At 48.9% G+C, this 26,296-nt stretch overlaps 1 protein-coding gene across 2 annotated transcripts in view; it reads left to right on the plus strand.

Annotated features, from left to right (window-relative positions):
- Nucleotides 1-26,296, plus strand: part of DNAH9 (dynein axonemal heavy chain 9) — a 371,124-nt gene that overhangs the window by 340,653 nt on the left and 4,175 nt on the right. For both annotated transcript variants that reach the window (XM_070061394.2, XM_070061399.2), the window contains 3 exons: nt 2,492-2,662; nt 10,965-11,147; nt 20,482-20,871. In XM_070061394.2, the coding sequence (XP_069917495.2) occupies nt 2,492-2,662; nt 10,965-11,147; nt 20,482-20,871 (744 nt within the window). The remainder of the gene's footprint in view (nt 1-2,491; nt 2,663-10,964; nt 11,148-20,481; nt 20,872-26,296) is intronic.

Raw genomic sequence — 26,296 nt, forward strand, 5'->3', positions numbered from 1 at the left:
GGGGTGTGGTCCAGCAGCCTGGTCACTCACCCCTCCTTTTCCCTATTGGTCCCCTGTAAACACAGGCAAACATACTCACCTACGCAGTGAAAATCAGTCTCATGGACAATTTTCTTATTAATTTGACTGTTCATGCTATTACCACAGTTTTTTAAAAAGTATTCCTCTTTGCCTGTTTAACTTGCCATGAAAAATATACTGAAAGATAAATTTTTTTTAGAATTTTTATTACTGGACTCCTGAACATGCAGAAAAGAAGTCTCAAGTACTATGGAGTGGCAGTGTGGCACGGTGGATTAAGCCACCACTGGGGATGCCAGCATCCTATATCAGGGTGCCCTGGACCAAGTCCTGCCTCTGCTTTCCATCCAGCTCCCTACTAATGTACCTGGAAGGCAGCACTGGGCCCCTGCCACCCACATGGGAAACCAAGATGGAATTCCTGGCTCCTGGCTTTGGCCTGGCCCAGCCCTGGCTGTTGTGGGCACTTGGGGAGTGAACCGGCAGATGGAAGATTTCTGTCTCTCTCCTTCTCTCTTTCTGTGTCTCTCACTCTCTGTGGCACTCTGCTCTATAAATAAATAAAAGCGTTTAAAGAATAATCAGTCTTTTGACTGATTGATGCCCAGGAATAGGCCCTCTGAACTTGGTACCTAAGAGGTGAAGAAGAAATATGTATTCAAAAAAAAAAAAAAGAAAAAAGTCTTGAGTACTAGATTTAACAGAAATACTGGTCATAGAAACCTTAACTGCAAGCTTTAAAATTTTTTTAAGTCATAAAGCTTAGGAGGATAAGTCTTCAAAGTCATTTGATCCAGAAAAACTGACCTATGAGAAGAAATTAAAAACAATAAATCTCTTTAAGGAAAATAAGAAGGTTTTTTGTTTAACCATTTGACCCAGGCTGCACGGCTTCTCACAGGAAAGTAGTGCAAGAGCGCCCCCTAGCGTCCACAGGATAATTTGACAAGAGGCTGGAGCAGGTGATGTGAGACGAAGATCTGATTGTTTTACCCAGGGACAGCCTGGTTTGTACACACTGAGCGACAGGCGATGTCGCCCTCTAATCTTTCCCTTAATAATCGGTGGTTATAAGGAACTCCCCAAAAGTGCAGGGGTGTGCTAGATTCTGGAAGAGATACAAAAATAAACACACACCTGCCTTTGAGAAGTGAGCAATCTTTTTACTTGGACTGGATGTTAATGACACCAAAAAATCATCAAAATAGCATTGGGAGAAAATCATGAGGGATATTTTCCTGCCATTGTAAAAAGAACAGAAGGATACAATGCGCATGGACAGCCTGGCAGGCATTTGAGATACGGCTGATTGTGGCCACTGGAACTGACTCAATTAGGTGCCACACTGCTTTTTTTTTTTTTTTTAAGATTTATTTATTTATTTGAAAGTCAGAGTTACAGAGAGAGAGGGGGAGGGAGAGGGAGAGACAGAGAGATATATTTTCCATTTGCTGGTTCACTCCCCAGATGGCCACAACGGCCACAGCTGGGCTGATCTGAAGCCAGAAACTTCTAGGTCTCCCACATGGGTGCAGGGGCCCAAGGCTATCTTCCACTGTTTCCCTAGGTGCATTAGCAGAGAGTTGGATCAGAAGTGGAGCCGCCTGGACTCGAACCAGTGCCAATATGGGATGCTGGTGCTGTGGACAACAGTTTAACCCACTGTACTACAATGCCGGCCCTGCCACATTGCTTTTTAAAATTTGTTAATTCCAGAGCCTTTTGCTAGGGACACAAGCTCTCCAGTTTGTGGCCCATATCAACTCACCCAATAGCCCAATTACATGTCTGTTCAGCACACATAGTCCCATATACGGGTTTAGGTTTATCTTGATGTAGATAAACGGAGGGAGGAGGGAATAAAAAGGGGGTGGAGGTGGGGGTGGGGTTCCCCTTCTGGCTGGGATCCTGTCAGAGTTTGTGTAAAACACCAGGGTAGGCTTCGTGTTTCTGAGGGATTGTGGGAAACCCTCCAGATGTCTGTGTCAGGGAGCCATGGGACAGGGTGAGACTGAAGATGGATCAAGTCTTCTATGCTTCCAAAAGAAGAGAATGAGATGGGGCTGGCACTGTGGCGCAGTAGGCTAAGCCTCCACCTGCGGTGCCAGCATCCCATATGGGCTCTGGTTCGAGTCCCGGCTGCTCCATTTCCAATCCAGCTCTCTGCTGTGGCCTGGGAACGCAGTAGACAATGAACGGGACATTCTGGGACACTGTTCTGGTGGGGGGTGGGGGAAAACAGGACAGCAAGATAAGGCAGCAGGGACAAACTTCACCTGAATCTCCCTCTAGATCCCAAACACTTGGGCCATCCCCCCCTGGTTTCCCAGGTGCATTAGCAGGGAGCTGGATCAGAAGCAGAGCAGCCAGGACTCGAATCCACAGTTGCAGGCTGCAGCCCAGCTGGCTGTGCCACAACACCCGCCCCCTTGCTTGCTCTCTAAGTGAGCCTGCCCCTGACTGATTTCAGTACATCGACACCGAGCTGCCCCCGGAGTCGCCCTACCTCTACGGCCTCCACCCCAACGCAGAGATCGGCTTCCTGACCCAGACTTCAGACAAGCTCTTCCGCACCGTGCTGGAGCTGCAGCCTCAGGACCGCCAGGCTGGGGATGGAGCCGCAGGCACCCGGGAAGAACAGGTGTGTGGTGGGGATGGCCTGGGCTCGCTCTTGCAGGTAGAGGCCCCCCCACCCCCCGCTACCAGTCACACTGGCAAGACCCAGCAGAGACCATGCACCCGAAGTGCGGCTTGTCCAGCCTGACCTGCTGGCCCGTCACCTCTGTGAGCTCCTCATCCTCCCAGGTCTGGTTGCATCACAGGAAGCTGGCCAGCCCACCCATTGTCACACTTCACTCCATTTGCCTGCCCAAGCTTAGAAAGGGCGGGACTGATCAATGGGCAAGCCCCCTCTGCTTTCACACAAAGACACCCCCTCTGCGTGAATGACTCCTGGGCACCGCACCCCTCACAGGGAGGAGCTCGTAAGAACAGCACCTCTGAAGAGTCAGCGTGGTGGAGGGAACCCTGTGGAGTAGAAAGGTAGACTGGACAGGGCGGGGCCCTGTGCCTGGTACAGGAGGTAACAGAGGGGACAAAAAAGGGGTAAGCCACCAAAGTAGAACGTGTGCCCAAATTTTTTCCTATGACAAGCTAATTCAGCGTTCGAGATGTAGCATTCCTTCCTTCTAACCAACACCCATCCCCAGTACTGCCTGGGTCCCTTCACTTAGGGACACCCTGGGGTCTCTGAGGACATATCCCCACCTGGAAGATGAAGGCTTAGGAAGACAGGTGGTTATCAAACTTTCAGGCCCCTGGGATTGGCCTTAGGGAAGCAAACCGATTGATCCTAAAGGAGTCAGACTTTCGTTCAAAGGCGTGGAGTGGGTACCATGCAAACAGTAGTTCTCAAATGTTAAAATGCTTCTGCTGAGCCGGAGAACTTGAAATCTTCCTTCTGAAGTCTGGACTTAGACTTGGGAATGAGCGATCCAAATGGCTGGGATGAAACTGGGCCTACTTCAAGGAAGCCAAGTATTTTATTTACTTATTTTATTTGTTCATAATGCAAAAATAGAGGGATAGACAGACAGAAGTCTTCCACCTATTGGTTTGCTCCTCAAATGGCCACAATAGCCAGGGCTGGGCTGAGCAGAAGCCGGGAACTCAACCTGAGTCTCGCATGTAAGTAGCAGGGACCCGAGTCCTTGAGCGTCACCTGCTTCTCCCAGGGCGAACACGCACAGGAAACGGAATCAGGAGCGGCGCTGAGACCTGAGTCCACCCAGGCACTCATGCGGCATGCAAGCATCCCAGGGGCATCTCGACTGCTCTACCAAATTCCTGCCCTCTGCTTTCCTTTTAAATCACGCTGTTCACCCTTTCCGCTGTTTGATGTGTAACATAGAATCCTAGAATGAAGAGAAGGGGAAGAATCCAGACCAACCAGAATGAAAAATGTTCCTTAGCTCTAAAAATGAAAAAGGCTGTAGCTGTCCCAGTGGCTGGTCCTCAACTTAGAGTGGTTCACCGGAATGAGTTGTCAGTTCTACGATGGCGCGAGGGCGATAGTCATTCTGTAGAAATCATACCTCGGGCTAGTGATGTGTGGTCCCTTCCTCTCCCCCAGTGCTGGACAGCAGCAGCAAGCCCGGTTCCCAGCCAGCCCCACTGTCACTAGTGTAACCCAACAAATCACAAAGGATGTTGTTCAACACCTTATTATAAAATAGACTGTATGTACACGATGTTGCCCAGCTGTAGGCAAATGCGAATGTTCTGAGCTCATTTAGGGCAGGAGGGGCCAACTGTGACGTTGGGTAGGCTGGGTATGCTCATAACAGATGCACTTTACAATGTTTTTTTACTAGGCCGGCGCCGCGGCTCACTAGGCTAATCCTCCGCCTTGCGGCGCCGGCACACCGGGTTCTAGTCCCGGTCGGGGCGCTGGATTCTGTCCCGGTTGCCCCTCTTCCAGGCCAGCTCTCTGCTGTGGCCAGGGAGTGCAGTGGAGGATGGCCCAAGTGCTTGGGCCCTGCACCCCATGGGAGACCAGGAGAAGTACCTGGCTCCTGCCATCGGATCGGCGCGGTGCGTCGGCCGCGGCGGCCATTGGAGGGTGAACCAACGGCAAAAGGAAGACCTTTCTCTCTGTCTCTCTCTCTCACTGTCCACTCTGCCTGTAAAAAATATATATATATTTTTTTACTTACAAAGGGTTTGTTAGGATATTGTAACCCCATGGTAACTTAAGGGGGAGCATCTGTGTAAGTAATATATTTCAGGCAAGGGTCAAAGAAGCTTCTGTCATCACTCCCTTATGCCCTCCCCTGGCTAACTGAAGCAATGGTGCGGGCCATGATCACTTGCCATGCATGATACTGTGTAGGACAGGAAGTGTGCAGCTCACTGGGTGCAGGTGCAACTGCTCAGGAACCTGGGACTCGGCCGTGGTAGGGTTCCTCACATAGAACTCACGTGTTCTCACCAGCCCTGCTCCTTCCCATTCCCTTGTGGTGCCAGGGGAAAGGCAAAGATCCCAGGTGCAGAAAGGTTTTGTTACTAGGTAGCAAAAGACCAGAGGTTGCACCTTCCACATACACTCGCAAGCTCTTCACCCAAGTCTACTTCCGTGTCCACATCTACAGGATACTTTCTCTTTTTTAAAAAAAAAAAGATTTCATTTATTTTATTTGAAAGTTAGAGTTACAGACAGTGAGAGGGAGAGACAGAGAGAAAGGTCTTCCTTCTGTTGGTTCACTCCTCAAATGGCCGCAACAGCCGGAGCTGCGCCCATCCAAAGCCAGGAGCTTCTTCCGGGTCTCCCAAGTGGATGCAGGGGCCCAAGCACTTGGGCCATCTTCTACTGCTTTCCCAAGCCGTAGCAGAGAGCTGGACCAGAAGTGGAACAGCTGGGACTAGAACTGGCGCCCATATGGGATGCCAGTGCCGCAGATGGGGGATTAACCTACTGTGCCACAGCGCCGGCACCCAGGATACTTTCAAAAGTTGGTGGAGCAGTGGATTATTTGGTGCCTCAATTGAGCTGCTGCCTGAAACACCCACATCCATATTGGAGTGCATGGGTTCAAGTCCCAGTTCCACTAATAAGCATCCTGCGATGCAGCAAATGATGGTTCAACTACTTGGGTCCCTGCCAGCCACAGGGAAGGCCTGGGTTGAGGTCCAGGGTCCTGGGTTTGGCCTGACCCAGCCTAGCTGTTGTAGCAGATCAAAGATCTGTGTCTGCATCTCTCTGTGTCTCTCTTTCAAATAAAATGAAAATAAATAAAAACAGTTTTTCAAAAAGTTTGTAGAAAATGGAATTGAGAAATAAGGTGATTGTGGTGCAAAGAATGTTTGAGATACATGTGTAGCTTTTTCATAACACGCGCTTTCCATGGATCTGTGAAGAGCCCTCACAGATGAAGGGAAGCTGAGGGTTTCTCCGTGCGGCCAGGCTGCCGTGTGCCTCAGGAGAAGAGAGAACAGTTGAGGGTGGGGGACGCAGGGACAGACAACTAGCAGTCTCCATAATCTTCCGTTGTCTATTCTGAGACACCAAGGCACATTTTGGGGATGTCAGCCAGGACTGCTGCCTGGCCCCAGATGGCCCTCGGAGGCAGGTGAACCTGCGGTTAATCAGGAAAGGCACCTGGCTGTGCTCGTTGCCACAGGGAGGCTTAAACAGCTGAAATTTATTTTGTTCATATTCTAGAGGCTCACAGACCAGGATCCAGGTGCTGGCAGGTTTGCTTTCACCCAGGGCATCTCTTCTTTACTCTGGGCATGCAAACTCCTGTTGTCTCTCTTTTGTGCATCAAAATTTCCTCTTCTTGGATGTATACCAGAAAGACTAGATTGGGGCCTGCCTTAATGGCTCTCTTCTGAAAGATTTATTTGTTTGTTTGGCAGGCAGAGTGACAGAGAGAGCAAGAGAGACAGAGAGGAAGACACTCCCCAGATGGCTACAACAGCTGGGGCTGATTCATGCCAAAGACTAGAGCCAGGAACTCCATCATGGGTAGAAGACACCCAAGCACTTGGGCCATCCTCCGTTGCTTACCCAGGCAGATTAACAGGGAGCCGGATTGGAAGTGGAGCAGCCAGGACTGTAACCAGTGCTCCATTATGGGATGTCGGCATAAAAATTACTTCTTAACCTGCTGCGCCACAACACAGCCTCCTTAATGGTTTCCTTTTAACCTAATCGCCTCTTCAAAGGCTCCAGATAGTCACCTTCTGAGGTACTGGGGGTTAGCACTTAAGCATGAGAAGTCTGGGGTACACAACTCAGCCTATAGCACTTGGCCCCCCGGTGACTTTCCTTGGAAGCACTTCCTTTCTTCCTTGGTGATGAGATCCATGCCACTCACATGGGAGGCCTGCATTTATTTCCCAGCTCCCAGTTCCCAGCTTTGGCTTGGCCCAGTCCTGGCTTTTGCCCGCATTCAAGGAGTGAACTAGCAGATGGAAGATCTCTGTGTGTCTGTCTATCTCTCTATCTCTTTGCATTTTGAACAAATAAATAAAATATTCAAATGAAAACAGCTTTCTCAAAGTATCTCACTTGCATCCAAGTTATTAGATTGACAATTTCCAGGTCTAACTCCAGGCTTCAGCATCAGAATTCCAAGTTTTCTAGCTCATTATCAGGCATTTAAAACTCGAGGACTATTATTCTGATGACATCGCTCCACATCTTTAAATAAAAGCTTCATTCCTTTAGGCAATAGTTTTCATCTATCCCTGGAGCCTAAATGTTTTTTTTTATTTATTTATTTTTTGAAAGGCAGAGTGGACAGTGAAAGAGAGAGAGACAGAGAGAAAGGTCTTCCTTTGCCGTTGGTTCACCCTCCAATGGCCGCCGCGGCCGGCGCACCGCGCTGATCCGATGGCAGGAGCCAGGTGCTTCTCCTGGTCTCCCATGTGGGTGCAGGGCCCAAGGACTTGGGCCATCCTCCACTGCCCTCCCGGGCCACAGCAGAGAGCTGGCCTGGAAGAGGGGCAACCGGGACAGAATCTGGCACCCCGACCAGGACTAGAACCCGGTGTGCCGGCGCCGCAAGGCAGAGGATTAGCCTAGTGAGCCGTGGCGCCAGCCAACCTAAATGTTTGATAACAACCAGTATCCCTAACATTCATCTTCCAAGGATATTTCCTCATAAACCCAAGAACATCTCTAGGTCAGGGGATCCAGACAGTACTGAGGCTGGGTGTTGGTTGCGCAAGTCCATATCTACCTTATAGAATCCCCTCAGCATTGGATTTCTTTGGTGTTGAACAACTAGCCAGCCATTTGGAGAAAAAAATACACTTATCTTTTTTTTTTTTTTTTTTTCAAGAGGCAGAGAGATGGGAAGAAAGAGGGAGAGAGGGAGAGAGGGAAAAAGGGAAAGTTCTCATCTGCTGGTTCACTCCCCAGATGCCCACAGTGGCCAAGGTGCTGAAGCCAGGAGCTGGGAACTCAGTCTGGGTCTCCCACGCAGGTGGCTGAGACCTGAGTACTTGAGTCATTACCCTGCCTCCCAGGGTCTGCAGCAGCAGGAAGCTGGAATGAGGAGCTGTAGCGAGGGACTGAACCCATGTATTCCAGTGTGAGACACGAGCATCCCAACCAGCACCTAAACTACCGAACATGTGCCTCCAGCTTCTCTTTAAATTCGGTTTTTCATATGTCTGTGGACCCCACCCCTTCCTCATCGGTCCTCTCTTCTCTGGGGCCTCCAAACCCTGCACGGCCAGATCGGCAACAGAACCGAACTCTGTGCCCCCACACCCAGTGTATTTTGGAACAATCTCCTCGGGCTATCTTTTCATCTTTTCGTGAGTAATGTTCAAATGGCAGCTCACAGATATAGGGCTGTTTCTTCGAATTCCACTCCAGAGATAGAAATATGGTACAATTTTAGCCATTTGTCTTCCACCCTGGCAGAGCCTTGAGGACCATTTGAATTCTATTCCTGTTTTTGCTATGACAGTACCAAAGACCTGCTCGTGACAGGGTGATGGGTTTTTGCTTCCTTTTTTTTTTCCTAACATCAGCTATTTTCCTGGGGACTGTATTGTACGTTAGCAATGCAAGGCCAAGTGAATGTTCATCATCCTCTACGTGTACATGGTTCTTTAGAGCTGTCGGATGCTGCCACATTCATCAGCTCACTTGAGCTGATCTTCTTCTTCTTCCTTTTTTTTTTTTTTTTTTTTTTTTTTTTTTGACAGGCAGAGTGGATAGTGAGAGATAGAGACAGAGAGAAAGGTCTTCCTTTGCTGTTGGTTCACCCTCCAATGGCCGCCACGGCTGGCGCGCTGCGGCCGGCGCACCATGCTGATCCGATGGCAGAATCCAGGTGCTTCTCCTGGTCTCCATGGGGTGCAGGGCCCAAGCACTTGGGCCATCCTCCACTGCACTCCCTGGCCACAGCAGAGAGCTGGACTGGAAGAGGGGCAACTGGGACAGAATCCGGCACCCCGACCAGGACTAGAACCCGGTGTGCCAGCGCCGCAAGGCGGAGGATTAGCCTAGTGAGCCGCGGCACCGGCCTGAGCTGATCTTCATGTCAACCCTGGGAGGTGGAGAGGAGGGGACAGGCAGAGAAAGATGCTCTTGGAAACATCTGTAGATGAGAACATGGAGGCCCATGGGGAAGCCTGGCAGAACCATGCTAACCCCGTCAGGGATCTTTGATTGCAATTCAGCTGAACCAGGCAAGAAATAGCTTACTATATCAAAGTATTCAACCCAAGACAAAATAAAGACCCCCGTGGGCCTAGGGAGAAATAAAAAAAAGAGTGGGCAGTCCTTTCAGGGCTTGTTCATCCTGCCAGTGGCTCCTGGACCCTGGGCTCCCGCGGATAATAATCCGATTGGTCTAACTTGGGCCCAGCATCCCAGCAACTATCTGCCACCAAAAAAAAAAACCAAACAAACAATGGGGAAGAGATCATTTGGTACAGGAGATGGAGACCTGTTCCTAGACGATGAAGACAAACACACTGGGCATCCACCGCAGTGGATGGATCTAGGGCTCAGCTCCCCCCACCCGAGGAGAGGCTGCTGCCTGCTCACCTGCTCACCTGCTCCACGCGTCCGCCTCCTCTCCCTCCTTCGCATTTTGCCGGATGTGCACTTGCTTCGTTTCTCTTCCTCTGCTGACAGACCTCCCAGGATTACTCATGGAATCCAAAATGGCAAACTCAGCCTCCAAGAGCTTGCCCCAAAGTCGCTCAGAGCCTCTGTGCCTTGCTTCCAATGTCCCAGGAGAGAGATCCTGGTGGTTGTAGCTCCCGAAGTCTAAGTAGCTGACAGTCTGTATGGGGAAGGAAGCACAGGTGCAAAGGGAGATTGTACATGTGTGTACATGTGTGCATGATGGGTCGGGGTGTTTCCCTAGAACTCAGAGATGCAAAACCCAGGGTCACATCACAGAAACGCCAAACTGACCGTGTGTGTGTATGAGCATGTGAGCACATGTGTGATGTATATGTATATAAGTGTCATTTGTGTATGTGTGTGTTGTTTATGTGTGCATGTGTCTCTGTGTGTATCTGTGTAGGTATATTTTTGTGTGTATGTGTATTGTGTGAATATGTGTATGTGTGTGCATGTGTGTCAGTGTGTGTACGTGTATGAGTGGGTATAAATGTATACGTGATCGTGTGCATGTGTGTCAGTGTGTGTATGTATGAATGTGTGTGTACATGTGTAAGTGTGTGTATGTGATTGTGTGCATGTGTATCTGTGTGTGTATGAGTGTGTGTATATGAGTATGTGTATGTGTGTATATTTTTGTGCATGTGCCTATGTGTATGAGTATGTATGTGGGTATATGTTTGTATGTGATTGTGTGCATGTCTCAGAGTGTGTGTGTGTGTGGGTGTGGGTGTACGTGTGTGACTGTATGTGTATCAGTGTGCATATATACATGCATGAGTGTGGGTGTATGTTTATATGATTGCATGTGTATCAGTGTATGCATGAGTATTGTGTACATGTATGAGTGTGCATCTCCGTGTATGTGCATGTATGTATTCATATGTGTACATGTGTGCATAAGTGTGCATCACTGCTGCCTATCGCTCCAGCATCACTTGGCCCACAAGGGCCAGTGGAAGCCCAAGCCTTATGCTTTCTAGTCTGATTCCCACAGCTGACTGAGTTGGCCCCTGAGCTGTTCAACAACCAGTTCCTAGAGAGGCATCTGTGCTGGTTGCACGAGGTGCAGCGTGTGGGCAGCTGTGGAGGGCTCTCCTGTGTCAGTCCTCCCCCTGCCCAGGGTGGAGCTGCCCGGAGCAAACAGGCAGGAGTGTAGGCAGGTGCCGCGTGTGGCGGAGCAGCAGGTGATGGGCGAGCGGCCTCTTCGGGGCCCTGGGGCAGCAGGACGGGATCTTTCTGGAGAAGCAAAGCCCCTCCTAACCCAGGGTCTTCTGTGGCGGGGCAGGTCAAGGGCCTTCTGGAAGAAATCCTGGAGCGGGTGACGGACGAGTTTAACATCCCCGAGCTGATGGCCAAAGTGGAGGAGCGCACTCCATACATCGTTGTCGCCTTCCAGGAGTGCGAGCGGATGAACTGCCTCACCAGGGAGATGCAGCGCTCGCTCCGGGAGCTGGACCTCGGCTTAAAGGTGAGCGATGTCTTTGGGCCGGCACCACAGCTCACTAGGCTAATCCTCCGCCTTGTGGCGCCAGCAACCGGGTTCTAGTCCCGGTCGGGGCGCCGGATTCTGTCCCGGTTGCCCCTCTTCCAGGCCAGCTCTCTGCTGTGGCCAGGGAGTGCAGTGGAGGATGGCCCAAGTGCTTGGGCCCTGCACCCCATGGGAGACCTAGCTCCTGCTATCGGATCAGTCGCGGTGGCCATTGGAGGGTAAACCAACAGCAAAAGGAAGACCTTTCTCTCTGTCTCTCTCTCTCTCTCTCACTGTCCACTCTGCCTGTCAAAAAAAAAATAAAAGAAAAAAAAAAAGAAAAAAGGTGAGCGATGTCTTGAGGTGCTGGCGCTGCCACAAGGCACACAACTGGACGCTGGGGAGCTGTCCTACGGTGACCTCATTAACCAAAAAAGTGTCAGTGTCCAGAAACCAGAGTGTGGCCCTGAGGTAGTATGCAGTGCATGGGCACTAACATCTCTCTTGACCAGCAGAGGGTTGAGCAGTTCCACTGCCAGTTACTCGGGCATGGAGAAACTATGAAACAGATTGCAAAATCCAGGTTAGTGGGTTTAAAAAAAAAAAACTCCTTCCATTCTTTTTTCCCCTCCAATATCAGTGGAGGGGAGTGAAAAGGAAGGAGACAGGGAGGAAGGGCATGCGGCAGACCGCCGGTGCTCGGCAGTGTTTGCAAATCCTGCCCCAGCGTGCCATCAGCTGACTCACAGAATCCTACAGCCCTCTCTCAGATGCCAGTGAGGACGCTGCCTGTCCACTGTGCAGCCCCGCAGAGCGCACGTACCCAGGAGTATCGGCCTCCAGGCGTTGGCTGCGATCTTAGCTCACTGCAGCCATGTGGCGTGGGTGAGGTCTGCTTACCCACCTGACTCGCAACTCACTCACTGATTCATTCGTCTGCTGGGAGCCCTCCCTGTGGTTTTGGGGGAGCAGTGAATCCCAGAGCATGCCTGGGCAAGGGCGAAGGGGTGGAAGAGGGCGTGTCTCTCCGCGCTCAGTCTGATTCAGGCAGTGTTGACGGATGAGTTCTGGGGCCAGTCGGGTCAGGGCATGCCCAAGCAGACAGGGGAGCCACACCAATGTGTTCTAACACTGGGCGGGACTGTCAAAGATAAGCGAGACACGTTCCCCATAAAGATGCAGAGGACGAAAGCAGAACAAGGCTGTGGGGTCAGGAAAGTCCCAAAATGGACACCATATCTGGGGGTTCAGCCTCCAACTGCAGATCAGAGATACCTGGACAGCTGCCATCTGCACTGGCCTGGGGCAGGCTCCCTCTTCTGGTCACTCACTGTTCCCGACACGACCCAGTGCGGAGAAGCATGTGCCTAGCACTTACATAGGTCACCCGAAGTTCAATCTAAGCTAGACAGAAGGATGGGCAGGGGGGTCCAGGCAGACACTCCTCCACCATCCAGAAGGGACGTGAGCATGCACTGACGTGGATGTCTGCAGCGGTTCCGGAACCAACCCCTCCCCGTGCAGCATGGGGTCTGCCTGCACCCGCTCCCATCTTCAGCCTCCAGTGCTACCAGCCTAGGGGGCAGGGGCTGGGGGTTTATCTTTCTATCCATCAGCCACCAAAGCTAGTAGGTGTCTACAACACGCACGGCCTGATGGACCTTCACTGTGCCCCAAATCCCTGTGTTCTGCTCGCTCTTGTCCCTGCTCTGTACTCCAGATGTGATTCCTCCAGGAGTCACCAGGCTGCTGGTTTGGTACTCCTGAGATCAAAATAGCATAAGGGCCCACAGGGTATCTCTTGTTACTCATCAGACAGGCAAACCTACATGCCCCGCCCAGACTGGGCATGCAAGTTAGACAACACGGAACGTTTTTAAGTCATCGCGTCAACTCTCTCAGAATTTATAATAGACAAATTCATGCGCCCAGGAATTCATCATTGACAGGATGGAGGCCATAATGTCTGCACCAAAAGTATGAGCTGATCCAAGAGGCACCTCGCTGTGAGACCCTGAGGACCGTGAATGGTAGAAGGGGTGGTGCAGCTGCCTGGGGAAAGACAAAGAGAAACAGAGAGAGAGAGAGAGATTCCATCTGCTGGTTCACTCTCCAAATGTCCACGGTGGCCAGGGCTGGACTGGGGTCAAAGCCAGGAGGCAGGAGCTCAATCCAGGTTTCCCGTGTGAGTGGCAGGAACCCAGCCATTTGAGATCTTGCTGCCTCTTAGGAGCTGGCGTTAGCAGGAAGCTGGAGTCAGGAGCCAGAGCTGGGAATCAAACCCCACGCATCCCAATATGGGACATCTTAACTGCTGGTCTCAATGCCCACCCTGCTTTGTGTATCTTTTCTTAAGATTTATTTTATTTATTTGAAAGGCAGAGTGACAGAGAGAGACAAAGAGGAAGAGAGATCTTCCATCTGCTGGTTCATTCACCAGATGGCCATATTTGGGCCCCTGCCACCCACATTGGTGGAAGAAGCTCCTGACTGCTGGCTTAAGCCTGGCCCAGCCCTGGCATTTGTGGCCATTTGGAGAGTGAACCAGCAGATGGAAGAACTCTCTCTCTCTCCCTGGCTTTCTCCACCTCCCTCTCTCTGTAAATCTGTCTGTCAAATAAGTAAATACATCCTTTTTTAAAAATATAAAAAATAAAAGCCACAATTATACAGATCTGTTGAAAACCATAAACCTACTGTCCCCCGAGGTTCAATGAGCCCTATGTAGAATAGGCCCAGTGAGAACATTGTAAAGATACTTCATAACAGAACTGCTAACCCCGGGGCAGTCTCAGAAGCAGCCCAGGTACAAGCATTTGGCCTTGCAGTTAACACGCTGGTTAGGACACCTGTGTACCACACTGGAGAACTGGATTCCATCCCTGGCTCCCAATCCTGGTGTGAGCTTCCTGCTAATGCACACCTGGGAAGCAGCGGTGATGGTTTAAGTAGCTGGACACCTGCCATCCACATGCAGCTCCTGGCGTCAGCCCGCTGGACATTGTGGGCATTTGGAGAATGAATCAACAGATGGGAGCTAGCATACTGTGTCTGTCTGTCTGTCTGTCTGTCTGTCTCTCTCTCTCTCTCACACACACACACACTCACTCACTCACTCACTCTCACTCTCTGCCTCTCAAACAAAAAGCAGCAGCCAGAAGAAAAAAAATATCAGATGCAAAGGAGCAAAGGAAAGAATGATAGCAGACTTCATTTCAGAAGTTGTGCATACCAGAAGACAGTGGAGAGAGATCATTAAAGTGCTAAAATACTAGAAGGAAACACTTTACATCTAGAATTCTTTGCCCAGAAGAAAAATGTCTTTCAAGAAGGAAAACTGGGGTGGGAATTGGCACAGCAGTTACCTGTGCGACAGGTAACAGACACCCGCATCTCACAGCACAGGGGCTGGTCTGAGGCCCAGCTCCACTTTGCTTCCTGCTTCCTGCTGATGTGCCTGGGAGGCAGCAGATGATGGCCCAAGTACATGGGTTCCCGCCACCTGCATGGGAGACCTGGATGGGGATCTGGGGTCCTAGCTTCACCCTGGCCCAGCTCTGGCTGTTACAGCATTTGCAAAGTGAACCAGCATACGAAAGAGTTCTCTCTCTCTCTGTTTCTCCCTGTCACCCTGCCTTTCAAATAAGTAAATCTTTACAAAATAAAATAAATGTTTTAAAAAGTAAGCAAAGATGGGCCGGCGCCGCGGCTCACTAGGCTAATCCTCCGCCTTGCAGTGCCAGCACACCGGGTTCTAGTCCCAGTAGGGGCACCGGATTCTGTCCCGGTTGCCCCTCTTCCAGGCCAGCTCTCTGCTGTGGCCAGGGAGTGCAGTGGAGGATGGCCCAAGTGCTTGGGCCCTGCACCCCATGGGAGACCAGAAGTACCTGGCTCCTGCCATCGGATCAGCGCGGTGCGCCGGCCGCAGCGTGCCATTGGAGGGTGAACCAACGGCAAAAAGGAAGACCTTTCTCTCTTTCTCCCTTTCTCTCTCTCACTGTCCACTCTGCCTGTCAAAAAAAAAAAAAAAAAGTAAGCAAAGATGTTTGCAGACATTTGAGAATTCACAGCCAGTAGGCCTACAGTGTAAGAAATGTTAAAGGAATTTCTTAGAAAAAAGGAAAATGGGATCATAAAGATTTGCATCTACACAAAGAGTGGTCTCTACAGATGGAATATATATGAGTAATTTTTACCCATCCAAAATCTTATAATTAACTGCTTAAAACAAAAATAATAAAATTTTTCTGTGGGCCCTGCAGCAGATGCGGAACCAAAAAGTATGCCAACAAGGGCATGGAAAACAAGAAGGTAGAGGGAGAAGCATATTGTACACAATGCCTGCACCATATGTGAAGCGGTATGCTCTGATTCTGAGGGTAGACTATGATAACTTAAAGTCGTATATTGTAACTCCTGGAGTAGTGTTCAGCAAACTGTTAGTCAACAAGCCAAATCCAGCCGCAGCCTGTTTTTATAAGCTAACGTGTGAATACGGCCTGCCATCATTTGGGTATGACTTGCGTGTGTGCCCCAAGGGTTTAGGTGGTGACCGCTGTGAGGTAGCAGGAGGGTGGGAACTTCATGTCACCGTGGTGTTGGGAGGAAATGAGCAGGACTAGATGAGGTGGCTGGGGTGGTGGCTTCACAAGAGGGAGCCCAGAAGACACCCCCATGCACGCGCTCCCTGCCTTTGGCCATGCAGCACCCTGCAGCACCTCAGCACTCAGCCCGCAAGGAGCCATCGCCATCCCTCCACACCAGTGAGCCCAACTAAAGCTCTTTTCTCAGAAAGGGCTCAGCGTCAGGCGTTTGGTTACAATAACAGAAAACAGAGTGCATCTGTAATACCTCTAGAACATGTGTATCTATAATCATCTCAAAATTTGAGGTTTCAGAGCATCATGGAAAAACCTTCATGCAGATGTGTAGGGCAGCCTTATTCACAATTGCCAAAACTTGGAGTTAACCAAGAGGCCCTTCAGTAGGGGAGTGGATAAGTGGTAGTACATCCAGACAATGGATGCTTTATTTTTTTCATTGCTAAAAAATAAACGAGCTATCAAGCCACAAAAACATGTGGAGAAAGTTAAATGCATGCTACTAAGTGAAACCAGCCAATCTGAAAAGGCTGTATGATTACAATTATAGAACATTCTGGAAAAGGCAAAACTGTGGAGATAGGAAACAGTGGTTGACGGGTTGGGAAGATGAAATGGACAGGCAGGGCCCAGAGGACTTTTAGGGCAGGGAAACCATAATGATGGATACAATGTTATAATGGATATAATGGATACAATATTATAATATTGTATATATTATATTATTATATAATGGTGTAGTATTATAATGTAATGTTATAATTATAATATATAATATAAAGTCATTATACTATAACACGCTGTGATACTATATCTATGAGAGATCTTCAAAACATTCATATAAATCATGTATTATGAAAAAACTGCATAGATTTCAAGGTCGGTTTTTTTTTAACCAAAATAAACTTGTTCTAACTTAGATCTTTGGGTTTTTTGTTCATTTTTTAAAGATAAACAAATTTCATATATACAGATTAAGAAGCATAGTGATACATCCCATCCTACCCTCCCTCCTCCTTCCTTTTCCTAACTTGTTTTAACATGAATGAACAGGATCTAAATCGGAGGACTAAGAAAGATAAGACACCAATATGAAAAGAACCCCTATCCCAGAATCAGGAATTCTGTGAAAATTGAAGCCAGAACAAGCCTGAAATTTACTGGGAAGCTTGAGTGGAAAAATGGTAAAATCATTGATGATTTTTGAGAAGATTATGGGGATGTCAGTGGTTTCAAAGTGTACCCCTCATTTCAAGGGACAGGATGATGTCGAAGATGAAGCCCGCACAACACCGCTGTGGGCCCCGCCCCACTGTGGAATGAAATCTCTTTTCCTTTGACTGCTGGACATTAAAGCACAGGAAGTGAAATTAAAGAAGCAGCAGCAGCCCCCTGTGGCAGATGGCAGACCGTCCACTTTGACGTGTGGGGGCAAAGTTCATCTTCATGCTCTAATGGAAGACACCGATGATTAACAGCAGACGACCAGCCCACACCACAGACATCTCAATTGTGTCAGCTCACAGAATTCTAACTGAAAAATTAAAACCTGACAAAACTTCTGGGTGACGGGTGCCTAGATCAGCTGTAGAGAGGAGCAGGGCTTTCAATGGGATTGAGACTGTAAAACCTGTCTTTGAAGAACTGTAACATGGAGCACAGGTTTATCGGTGTGGCCCTGAAGACAAAGCACAACCAAAGCAATGGCTACCAAGAGGCGGGGTGAGGAGCAGGCATTTAGCACAGTTATTTAGTCGCCACTGGGGACATCCACAAACCAAATCGGAGTCCTGGCTACCCTGCTTCCAGTCCAGCTCCCTACTAACGCATGTCGGTGGAGGCAGCAGGTGACAACTCCTGGACTGTGTCCCTGCCACCCACGTGGGTGACCTGGATGGAGGTACAGCCTCCTGATTTTGACCTGGCCCAGGCGTGGCTGATGCAGGCATTTGAGGAGTGAACCATTGGTGGAATGAGAAGGCCATGCAACAAACCATTGTATGGAAGCTCTCTCTCCATAAGTCTCTCTGCCTTTCAAATAAAATGAAAATAAAAGATAAAAGAGGTAGAAGTAGTCCAGTCAACAAAAGCAGACTGGTCAAGGATAAAGGTCACAGCAACAGTTTTTTGGGATGCTCATGACATACTGACATTGACTTTCTGGAAGGCCAAGGAACAATGACATCTCATTAGGAGAGTGTTTCGAGGAAGTTATCCAAAGTTTTAGCAGAAAAATGCCCAGGAAAGCTTCACCAGAAAGTCTTTTCTCCACAAGTCTCCTGTTCATTCCTCTCATCAATCAAGGGCAGTTTTGTGAGAGTTTGACTGGGAAGTCACCAGACATCTACTTTCCAGTTCCTTTTTTTTTCTATTGGACAGGCAGAGAGACAGTGAGAGAGAGAGACAGAGAGAAAGGTCTTCCTTTGCCGTTGGTTCACCCTCCAATGGCCGCCGTGTCCGAAGGCAGGAGCTAGGTGCTTCTCCTGGTCTCCCATGGGGTGCAGGGCCCAAGCACTTGGGCCATCCTCCACTGCACTCCCGGGCCACAGCAGAGAGCTGGCCTGGAAGAGGGGCAACCAGGACAGAATCCAGCGCCCGGACCAGGACTAGAACCTGCTGTGCCGGCACCGCAAGGCGGAGGATTAGCCTAGTGAGCCGCGGTGCCAGCCTACTCTCCAGTTCTAATTTGGCTCCTTTCAGCTTCTTGTTGCCTAATCTTAAAAAAAAAAAAAAAAAACCTTTGTGGCCACCCTATTTGTTCAGTTACTGATGTAACCACAGGTTGACGTGGTGAATCCCAGGACCCTCACTTCCTAAGGGATGGCTTCCATGCATCACAGCGCTGAAGTCCTGGATGGTGCAGTGAAGAACTAACCTGCACAGATGGAGTCTGCGTTGCCCAGCTTCCTGGGACTGCGATGAAGGACCTGGGACTGAAAGGGAGCTTTATCTACCTCAAAGGTCTGGGGGTTCAAGTCTAAACTTGGGCAGCCCCATTGCTTTGGGCCTCTGAGAGCTGACAGTGGGGGAGCACATGTCGCAGTGTGTGTTCACCTCTCAAGCCAAGAAGGAAACAAGGAGGAACCCAGGCCAGGCTCCCACAATCCCCTTTGTGAGTGTGCCCCTAGTGATCTAAAGACCTCCTACCAGGCTCCACCTCTTAAAGGTGCCAACACTTGCCAGTAGCACCACCCGGAGCCAAGCCTGTAACACATATGCCTTTGGGCGACACCCAAAGTGATACCCAAACCATTCAAGGTCTCATAAAACAAATGGCTTATTTTTCCTTTGCACCAAATTTAACCTAAGTATTTAATGTTATTAAATATTCAGGTACTTGAAGGGAAACTTATTTATGGAGTAACAAATTGCATGTAACAACGAATTGTTATGTAACTACAGCCATGAGGCGACCATGCTGTCTCTGAGGTTTGGTCCAGGGCTCAGATACCCAAGCCGCAGATTATTCCAGGAGCCCGCAGATACTAAAGCCAAGACGCCAACTAACAAGAAGAAGACCTTTTCCTAGTTTAACTTGATAACGGTATGCATCTCAGCAGACTGTTAAGGAGATCCGCCAGAACACACGTGTTCACCTCACTTGGGTGCAGCGGAAAGAGACAGAGGTGGCAGACACAGGGCACGTGTCCCTCCCACCGAGCCTGGAGACGCCCCAGACTCCCTCTAGTCGGCAGCCTCGATCCACGAGAGCAGATGCACGCGGTGAATCTGCTCTCCATCTCTGTAACAAGGGTCTCTAACCCGAGTGGGGGATAAACCTGGAATTCAGGCTGTACACATTCAGGCTGACTCGGCCTGCTGTGCTCTGATTAGGAGTGTTTCTCTTTAAAATATCAAGGGATTAATATCTTTGCAGTCCAGCCACCAGACACCCTAGCTTAGAGAGAGTATATGTAATAACTGTACTCTATCTGGGAAGTTCATGGAGAAGTTGTTAGTCTCTTTCCTGTAAACCAGGGGTCTCTGGCTGTCACTCAGGGCAATGCAATATGCTCACCTTAAGGTAGGTATGCCCAACTATTTGTAACAGTTCCAGAAGTGCAGGGAAAGAGTTGGACCTGGAGTCCCATGGTGCCAGTCTCCCATCACACAGCCAAGGTGACCCCAGGCCCGCCCTTCAGCAGTGAGCCAAACTCTGTCGGGTACATTCATGCCTACGACAGAAACCACTGCAGTGGTAATGAGGTCTTCAGGAAACCGGTCTTTAAGTTACAAAGTGTAAGTGCAAGGTGGTTTTTGGATGTAAACCTTTCTTTAGGAATCCAGTCTTGAAAGACTCTTGAAATTGACTGTGGAATCAATAGCTCAGTTTCTGGAGGAAATCATCGATTTGGGAAGATGTGTTTGCAGCGTTGGCTTCTTGTGTTTCTAAGCTGGGTTCAGCATCCCGCAGGAGTGCTACGGAGGCTGAGGGACTCCAGCTTCAGGTTAGCATCGGAGCAGCACGGAACCCCACAAGCAGTTGTGTTTTCTGAAGCCCTGACAGTAGAAAGGTGAGGCTCTGCCATCCCCGGAGCAAGGGAGGTTTTAAGGACCAACCTCGGGGACAAACATTACAAAGCAAGTACTAGACAGGCAGTCACTGCAGTTCCCACCACTGGCGTCATCTCCCGTCTGCCTGGTGGCCGGGAGCCACAGGTCTCTGAAGCTAGTTGTTGTCGGGGAATTCCTGGCCCCCTTAACTCCTTCCCATCTTGTGTTGTCTTCCACAGGGGGAGCTGACCATGACCAGCGACATGGAGAACTTACAGAATGCCCTGTATCTAGATGCAGTGCCAGAGGCCTGGGCCCGGCGGGCCTACCCTTCCACGGCGGGCCTGGCAGCCTGGTTCCCCGACCTCCTCCACCGGATCAAGGAGCTGGAGGCTTGGACGGGCGACTTCGCAATGCCCTCCACCGTGTGGCTCACGGGCTTCTTCAACCCCCAGTCCTTCCTCACCGCCATCATGCAGTCAATGGCCCGCAAGAACGAGTGGCCGCTGGACCAGATGGCCCTGCAATGTGATGTCACAAAGAAGAACAAGGAAGAATTCAGGAGTCCTCCTCGGGAGGGGGCCTACATCCATGGCCTCTTCATGGAGGGTGCCCGCTGGGACACACAGGTAAAGCCGGGGTGAGCCACAGGCCACGACTATGGTGTGCTAATTAAATACCCATTGCCTCCGATGAAGTGTGCTGACCCCTGGATCTTTTTACCGAAACAGCTGCCATTCCTTAAGGCCATCTAGCCACTTTTATCCAGCCAGAAGCTGTGCAAAAAGCAGAAGTAGAGAGGAGTGGATTTTGGAACCAGCGTCCCCACTCACGGGACCTTGGATATAGCTTTAGCTCTCCAAAGCTCAGTTTACTCTACTGTTGAATGGGAGAATGAAGTCCCTGTGAAAACTGGATGAGTTATTATGTGAGACACTTGAACAGTCCCTGGCACGTGGGTGGTCCTCAAAGCGGGGCAGCCAGCTCTCCCCACTGCTGCGTGACCTGGGGCTATCCTCTCTTCTCCCTGGTCCGCCTTCCTCAGTCAGGAGCCTCGGGAGGCCAGGCATCCCATCTGCCTTTAATTTGTTCTATGACGGCAAGAAAGTATCAGTTGTCACTTAAAGAGACATTTTGAAAGGATTCCTCTCTTGAAGGCTGATACAAATTTTGTCACCCTGTGATTGAAGATGTCTTGTCACTGATTAGAAGTGGGCAAGCAAGTGTAAATGAGTGTGATGAATGAAAGACACAAGAGGGGCCGGTGCCATGGCTCACTTGGTTAATCCTCCGCCTGCGGCACCGGCATCCCATATGGGCACCTGGTTCTAATCCCGGTTGCTCCTCTTCCAGTCCAGCTCTCTGCTGTGGCCCGGGAGGGCAGTGGAGGATGGTGCAAGTGCTTGGGCCCCTGCACCCGCATGGGAGACCAGGAGGAGGCACCTGGCCCCTAGCTTCGGATCAGCGCAGCACGGGCCATGGCAGCCATTTGGGGAGTGAATCAATGGAAGGAAGACCCCTCTTTCTGTCTGTCTCTCTCACTGTCTATAACTCTACCTGTCAAATAAAAATAAAAAAAAAGACACAAGGATGGATGACTCTAGGGCATGTTTACGCTTGCTGTACACATGATCTGGAAAGTGTACCTGGTCAAACAGCCCACTTGGCAGGTGACTTAAGCTATTTGTAGCAGTCAATACCAAGCTAACTGCGCAAAACGCTTAGAAGATCTAGAAGATCCCAGAAGGTCATGCAAATATACCTATAGAGATGTACGGGGTTCAACACTATCTCCCCAAAATTCATGTCCACCCAGAACCTTGGAATGAGATCTTAGGTTTTTTTTTAAAGATTATTTATTTATTTATTTGACTGGTAGAGTTACAGTGAGAGAGAGAGAGAGAAAGGTCTTTCCCTTAGTTCACTCCCCAAAAGGCTGCAGTGGCCGGAGCTGCGCCAATCCAAAGCCAGGAGCCAGGAGCTTCCCCCTGGTTCCCCATGTGGGTGCAGGGCCCAAGGACTTGGGCCATCCTCCACTGCACTCCCAGGCCACAGCAGAGAGCTGGACTGGAAGAGGAGCAACTGGGACTAGAACCGGCGTCTATATGGGATGCCGGCGCCTCAGGCGGAGGATTAACCTACTGAACCATAGGGCCGCCCCCGAGATCTTATTTAGAAATAGGGTTTTGCAGATGGCATTGGGTAAAATGAGGCCATACTGGATTAGGATGGATCCTAAATCCGACGTGAATTCACATGGAGACACAGAAGAGGATGGCCTCAAGGATGGAGGCAGAGACTGGCATCCACGCAATGCCAAGTTTTGCCAACAACCGTCAGAATCAAGGGAGAGAGGCTTGGGACAGGCTCCACCTCAGCAGCTCCAGACGGACCAGCGCTGCCTACATGTAGACTTCGGGCCTGTAGCCTCAGAACTGGGAGAGAGTTAAGTCTCTGTCGTCTGAAGCCAGCCAGTTTAGGGCAATTTCTAACAGCAGCCCTGGAAAACAAATATAGGAGCTGACAGAAAGGTCGGTGAAACGGGACAGTGTTCACACAGCCCGGATCTTGAGAAGGAAACTGACTTCCCCCCTCCACATGAAGATCTGCACCAGATTCCATTCATGGGGACCACACATGGATTGTATCGGGTGTGGTGCAGGATTCCAAAAAAGTAAAGCCACCCAACGTGACAGAAGTACGAGAGCAGCAAAGTAAGGAAAAGGCCAGAGGGAAGGACTGTGCAGGGACTGTGGGGGCAACTCAAGCACATCCCTTCCGGCCATCAGCCTCTCGTTTTTCATACGTCACTGTAAATTATAAACATTTTCCAAAAATCAATACAGGTCCACCATGTACTTTTGTCCTCAAAGGTTCTATCCCAGGAAGATGTCAGCAAAAATGGAAGAGTCAGGACCTCCAAAAATCCTCCATAAAACAAAGAGAAAACTGGCAAAAAAAAAAAATACTTTTATCAGAAGTCTGGAAATTAACCAAAGGTCTTCATCAGTCCAAGGAATGTTTATTCAAGACTCTTGGAAAGAAGAGCACACTTTGTGGTCTTTCCGCTTGTCCTATCCCTGTCCCCACTGCACGCCCAGCTGTGGGATAGCCTTGAAGTCCAACAACCCACAGTTAGAAATGAAAACCAGCAGCCTGGCAGCTACTGGGAATGGGGGGGGGGGGCAGGCAAAAGAGAGGTGCAGCACTCATAAAGCCCCATTCCCCGAAAACCACCCAGTGATGTTCTGGAAGACTCCGCATGCGTCTCCTATTTGACCTGAGCTGGAACCCACTCAGGGCAACACCTTTTTCCCTAGAGGCATTGTTGAAAACAGACAACTGCTTCACACTAAAGCAGTAGAGGACAGCAGAGCAAATGGGAGGAGAAACAAAAAGTTAAACCTGTGGATGTAAGAGCTCTCTCTCTCTCTCTGCCTCTCTGTAACTCTGCCTTTCAAAAAAAAAAAAAAAAAAAAAAAAAAAAGGACAAACTGGAGAACAGGAAGCTTTGGAAACCTCTGATGTGTTCCAGGCCAGCTAAAAGGCCGTGCTTGGGTGGGTGCAGAGCAGCACACCCGCCCACGGTCGTCTGTGTGCTCCAGACAGACTTGAGAAGGTCAGCTCCAGCTAACCTCGAGGCTCTGTGAAAGTGAAGCTAAGGCACAGTTTTTTACTGCCTGGCTAAGCAAGAAAGACATGACCCAACACACACATACATATACACACACATGTACACACACACTCACACATACACACATATACATACACACATGCACACACACATACATACATATACACATACACATATACTCACATACACACATACACATATATACAGACACATGCACACACATACATACATACACATACATATATACATACACACACACACACACACACACACACACACCCCTGAGAGACTAATTGGTTTCAAGCATTTTAAGAAAACTTCTGTCTAGTTATTTGCTGACCACTAATCTAAGTGAGCAAGCCACTTCAGGGGTCATATACGAAAAAGAGTAGAGATTTTAGAGCATGAGCTGAGAAAAGTCAAAAAGTCACTAAACAACAAACTCTATGGACAGAATCTGATTTTGACAGTGGCCTTATTGTTTAAAAATTGCAGTTTTTGGATCCAGCGCTATGGCAGAGAGGGTTAAGCTGCCGAGTGCAGTGCCAGCATCCCATATATGGGTGCCAGTTTGAGTCTCAGCTGCTCCACATCCAACCCAGCTCCCTGCGAATGCCCCTGAGAAAGCAGCAGCAGATGGCCCAAGTCCTTGGGTCCCTGCATCCACATGGGAGACCCAAATGAAGCTCCTGGCTTCAGCCTTGCCCAGCCCTGGCCATTGCGGCTATTTGTGGAGTGAACCAGTGGATGGAAGATCTCTCTCTCTCTCTCTCGGTCTCTCTCTCTCTGAATTCTGATTTTTCAAACAAAATAAATCTTTAAAGACAGTTTTCAACAAAAAATATAAGATGTATAAAGGAATGAAGAGAAATGACTCATACACAAGGGAAAGAATCATTGAAAGAAACCATCCCTGAGGAAGCCCAAGTGGTAGACTTGCCAGACAAGGCCTTTAAGAACTAAAGGAAACCATGTAGCAATAACTGGAGGAAATTTTATGAACAGCATCTCACCAAACATAATATTAATATAGTCGCAGGAATTATAGCTATCAAAAAAAATCAAAGAAACTCTGAAGTTGAAAAGTACAGTATCTGAAATGAAAAGCAATAGAGGAATTCAACTGCAGATATGAAGAAGCAGAAAAATCAGAAAATGTGGAAATAGGCCATTTAGATTATCCAGTGGAAGAACCTGATGAAGAAAACTCAGACCTGAGGGGCACCCACCATCACAGCAATGTACACACAGCGGGGGCTTCAAAAGGAGAGGAGACAGGAAGAGCCCGAGAGACCACTGGGAGAAATACCAGCCCCAAACTTTCTCAATTTGAATAAAAACATTCATCTACATCCAAAGAGCTAAAAAAATAATCCAAGTATAATAAACTCAGAGATGCATTTCTAGATGTATTATAATCAAACTAATACAGGCAACAGGGAAGTGACTCGTCACTGTCAAGGCAGGGGGTCTTCAATGAGAATAAGAAGGGGCAATTTCTCTCAGAATCCATGAAGACCAGAGGTGGTGGGATGACACAGTCAGGTGCTAAGAGAGAAAGACTGTGATCCAAGAATTCTATATCCAGCAAAACTATCTTTCAGAAGTAAGTTAAGACATCCCCAGATTTCAGAGAGAAAGTGGAAGAGAATCTATCTCTAGCAAACCAGCCCTAAGAACACTAAACAGTAACTTAAACCCCACATGAAGAAATAAGAGGCTTAGGAAAGGGAATTCCATATGTAAATATAAAGATGGTATAAATGCATTTTTTTTTGCTGGTAACTTCTGTTTTTCTCCTGACTTAAAGGACAACTGCATAAAGCAATAATTATAAATCTGTGTTGATGGGCATAAAATGTATAACGATGTCATTTGAATGACAAAAACAGCACAAAGGAGAGGGAGGGAATGTAACAATATAGGAATGAAGTTTTCAGTATTATTAGAAGTAAGTTAGAATTAACCAAGTATATTGCTACATATTACAGTGTTCATTGTAATTTTCAGGGCAACTACTAAGAAGATAATTTTAAAAATACAGTAAAACAAGGGAATGCAATGGTACACTAGAATATAGCACACATGTGAGACCGTAATCAGGGACTAGAGGAACAAAGGGCACAGATGTACAGAAAACAAAGTTGCACGTGTAAGTCCTACCTTATCACCAATAAGTTAAATGTAAATGAATTATGCTCTATAATTAGAAGGCAGAGATCAACAGAATCGATTTTATAAAACAAACAAAAAAGAACCCACCATGATCCAACTATGGCTCTACAAGAGACATTCGAGGCTTCTAGAACACCAGCAGAACAAAAGAATGCAGACGGGAAAAGACATCATCTTACAAACAGTAATCAAAGGAGCGCTGAGGAGCTACATTTAATCTCAGACAAAGCAGACCCTGTAAGACA

The sequence above is a fragment of the Oryctolagus cuniculus genome, chromosome 17 (assembly GCF_051225735.1).
Source record: "Oryctolagus cuniculus isolate XC-2025 breed Fujian yellow rabbit chromosome 17, ASM5122573v1, whole genome shotgun sequence".
Classification (NCBI taxonomy): Eukaryota; Metazoa; Chordata; class Mammalia; order Lagomorpha; family Leporidae; genus Oryctolagus; species Oryctolagus cuniculus.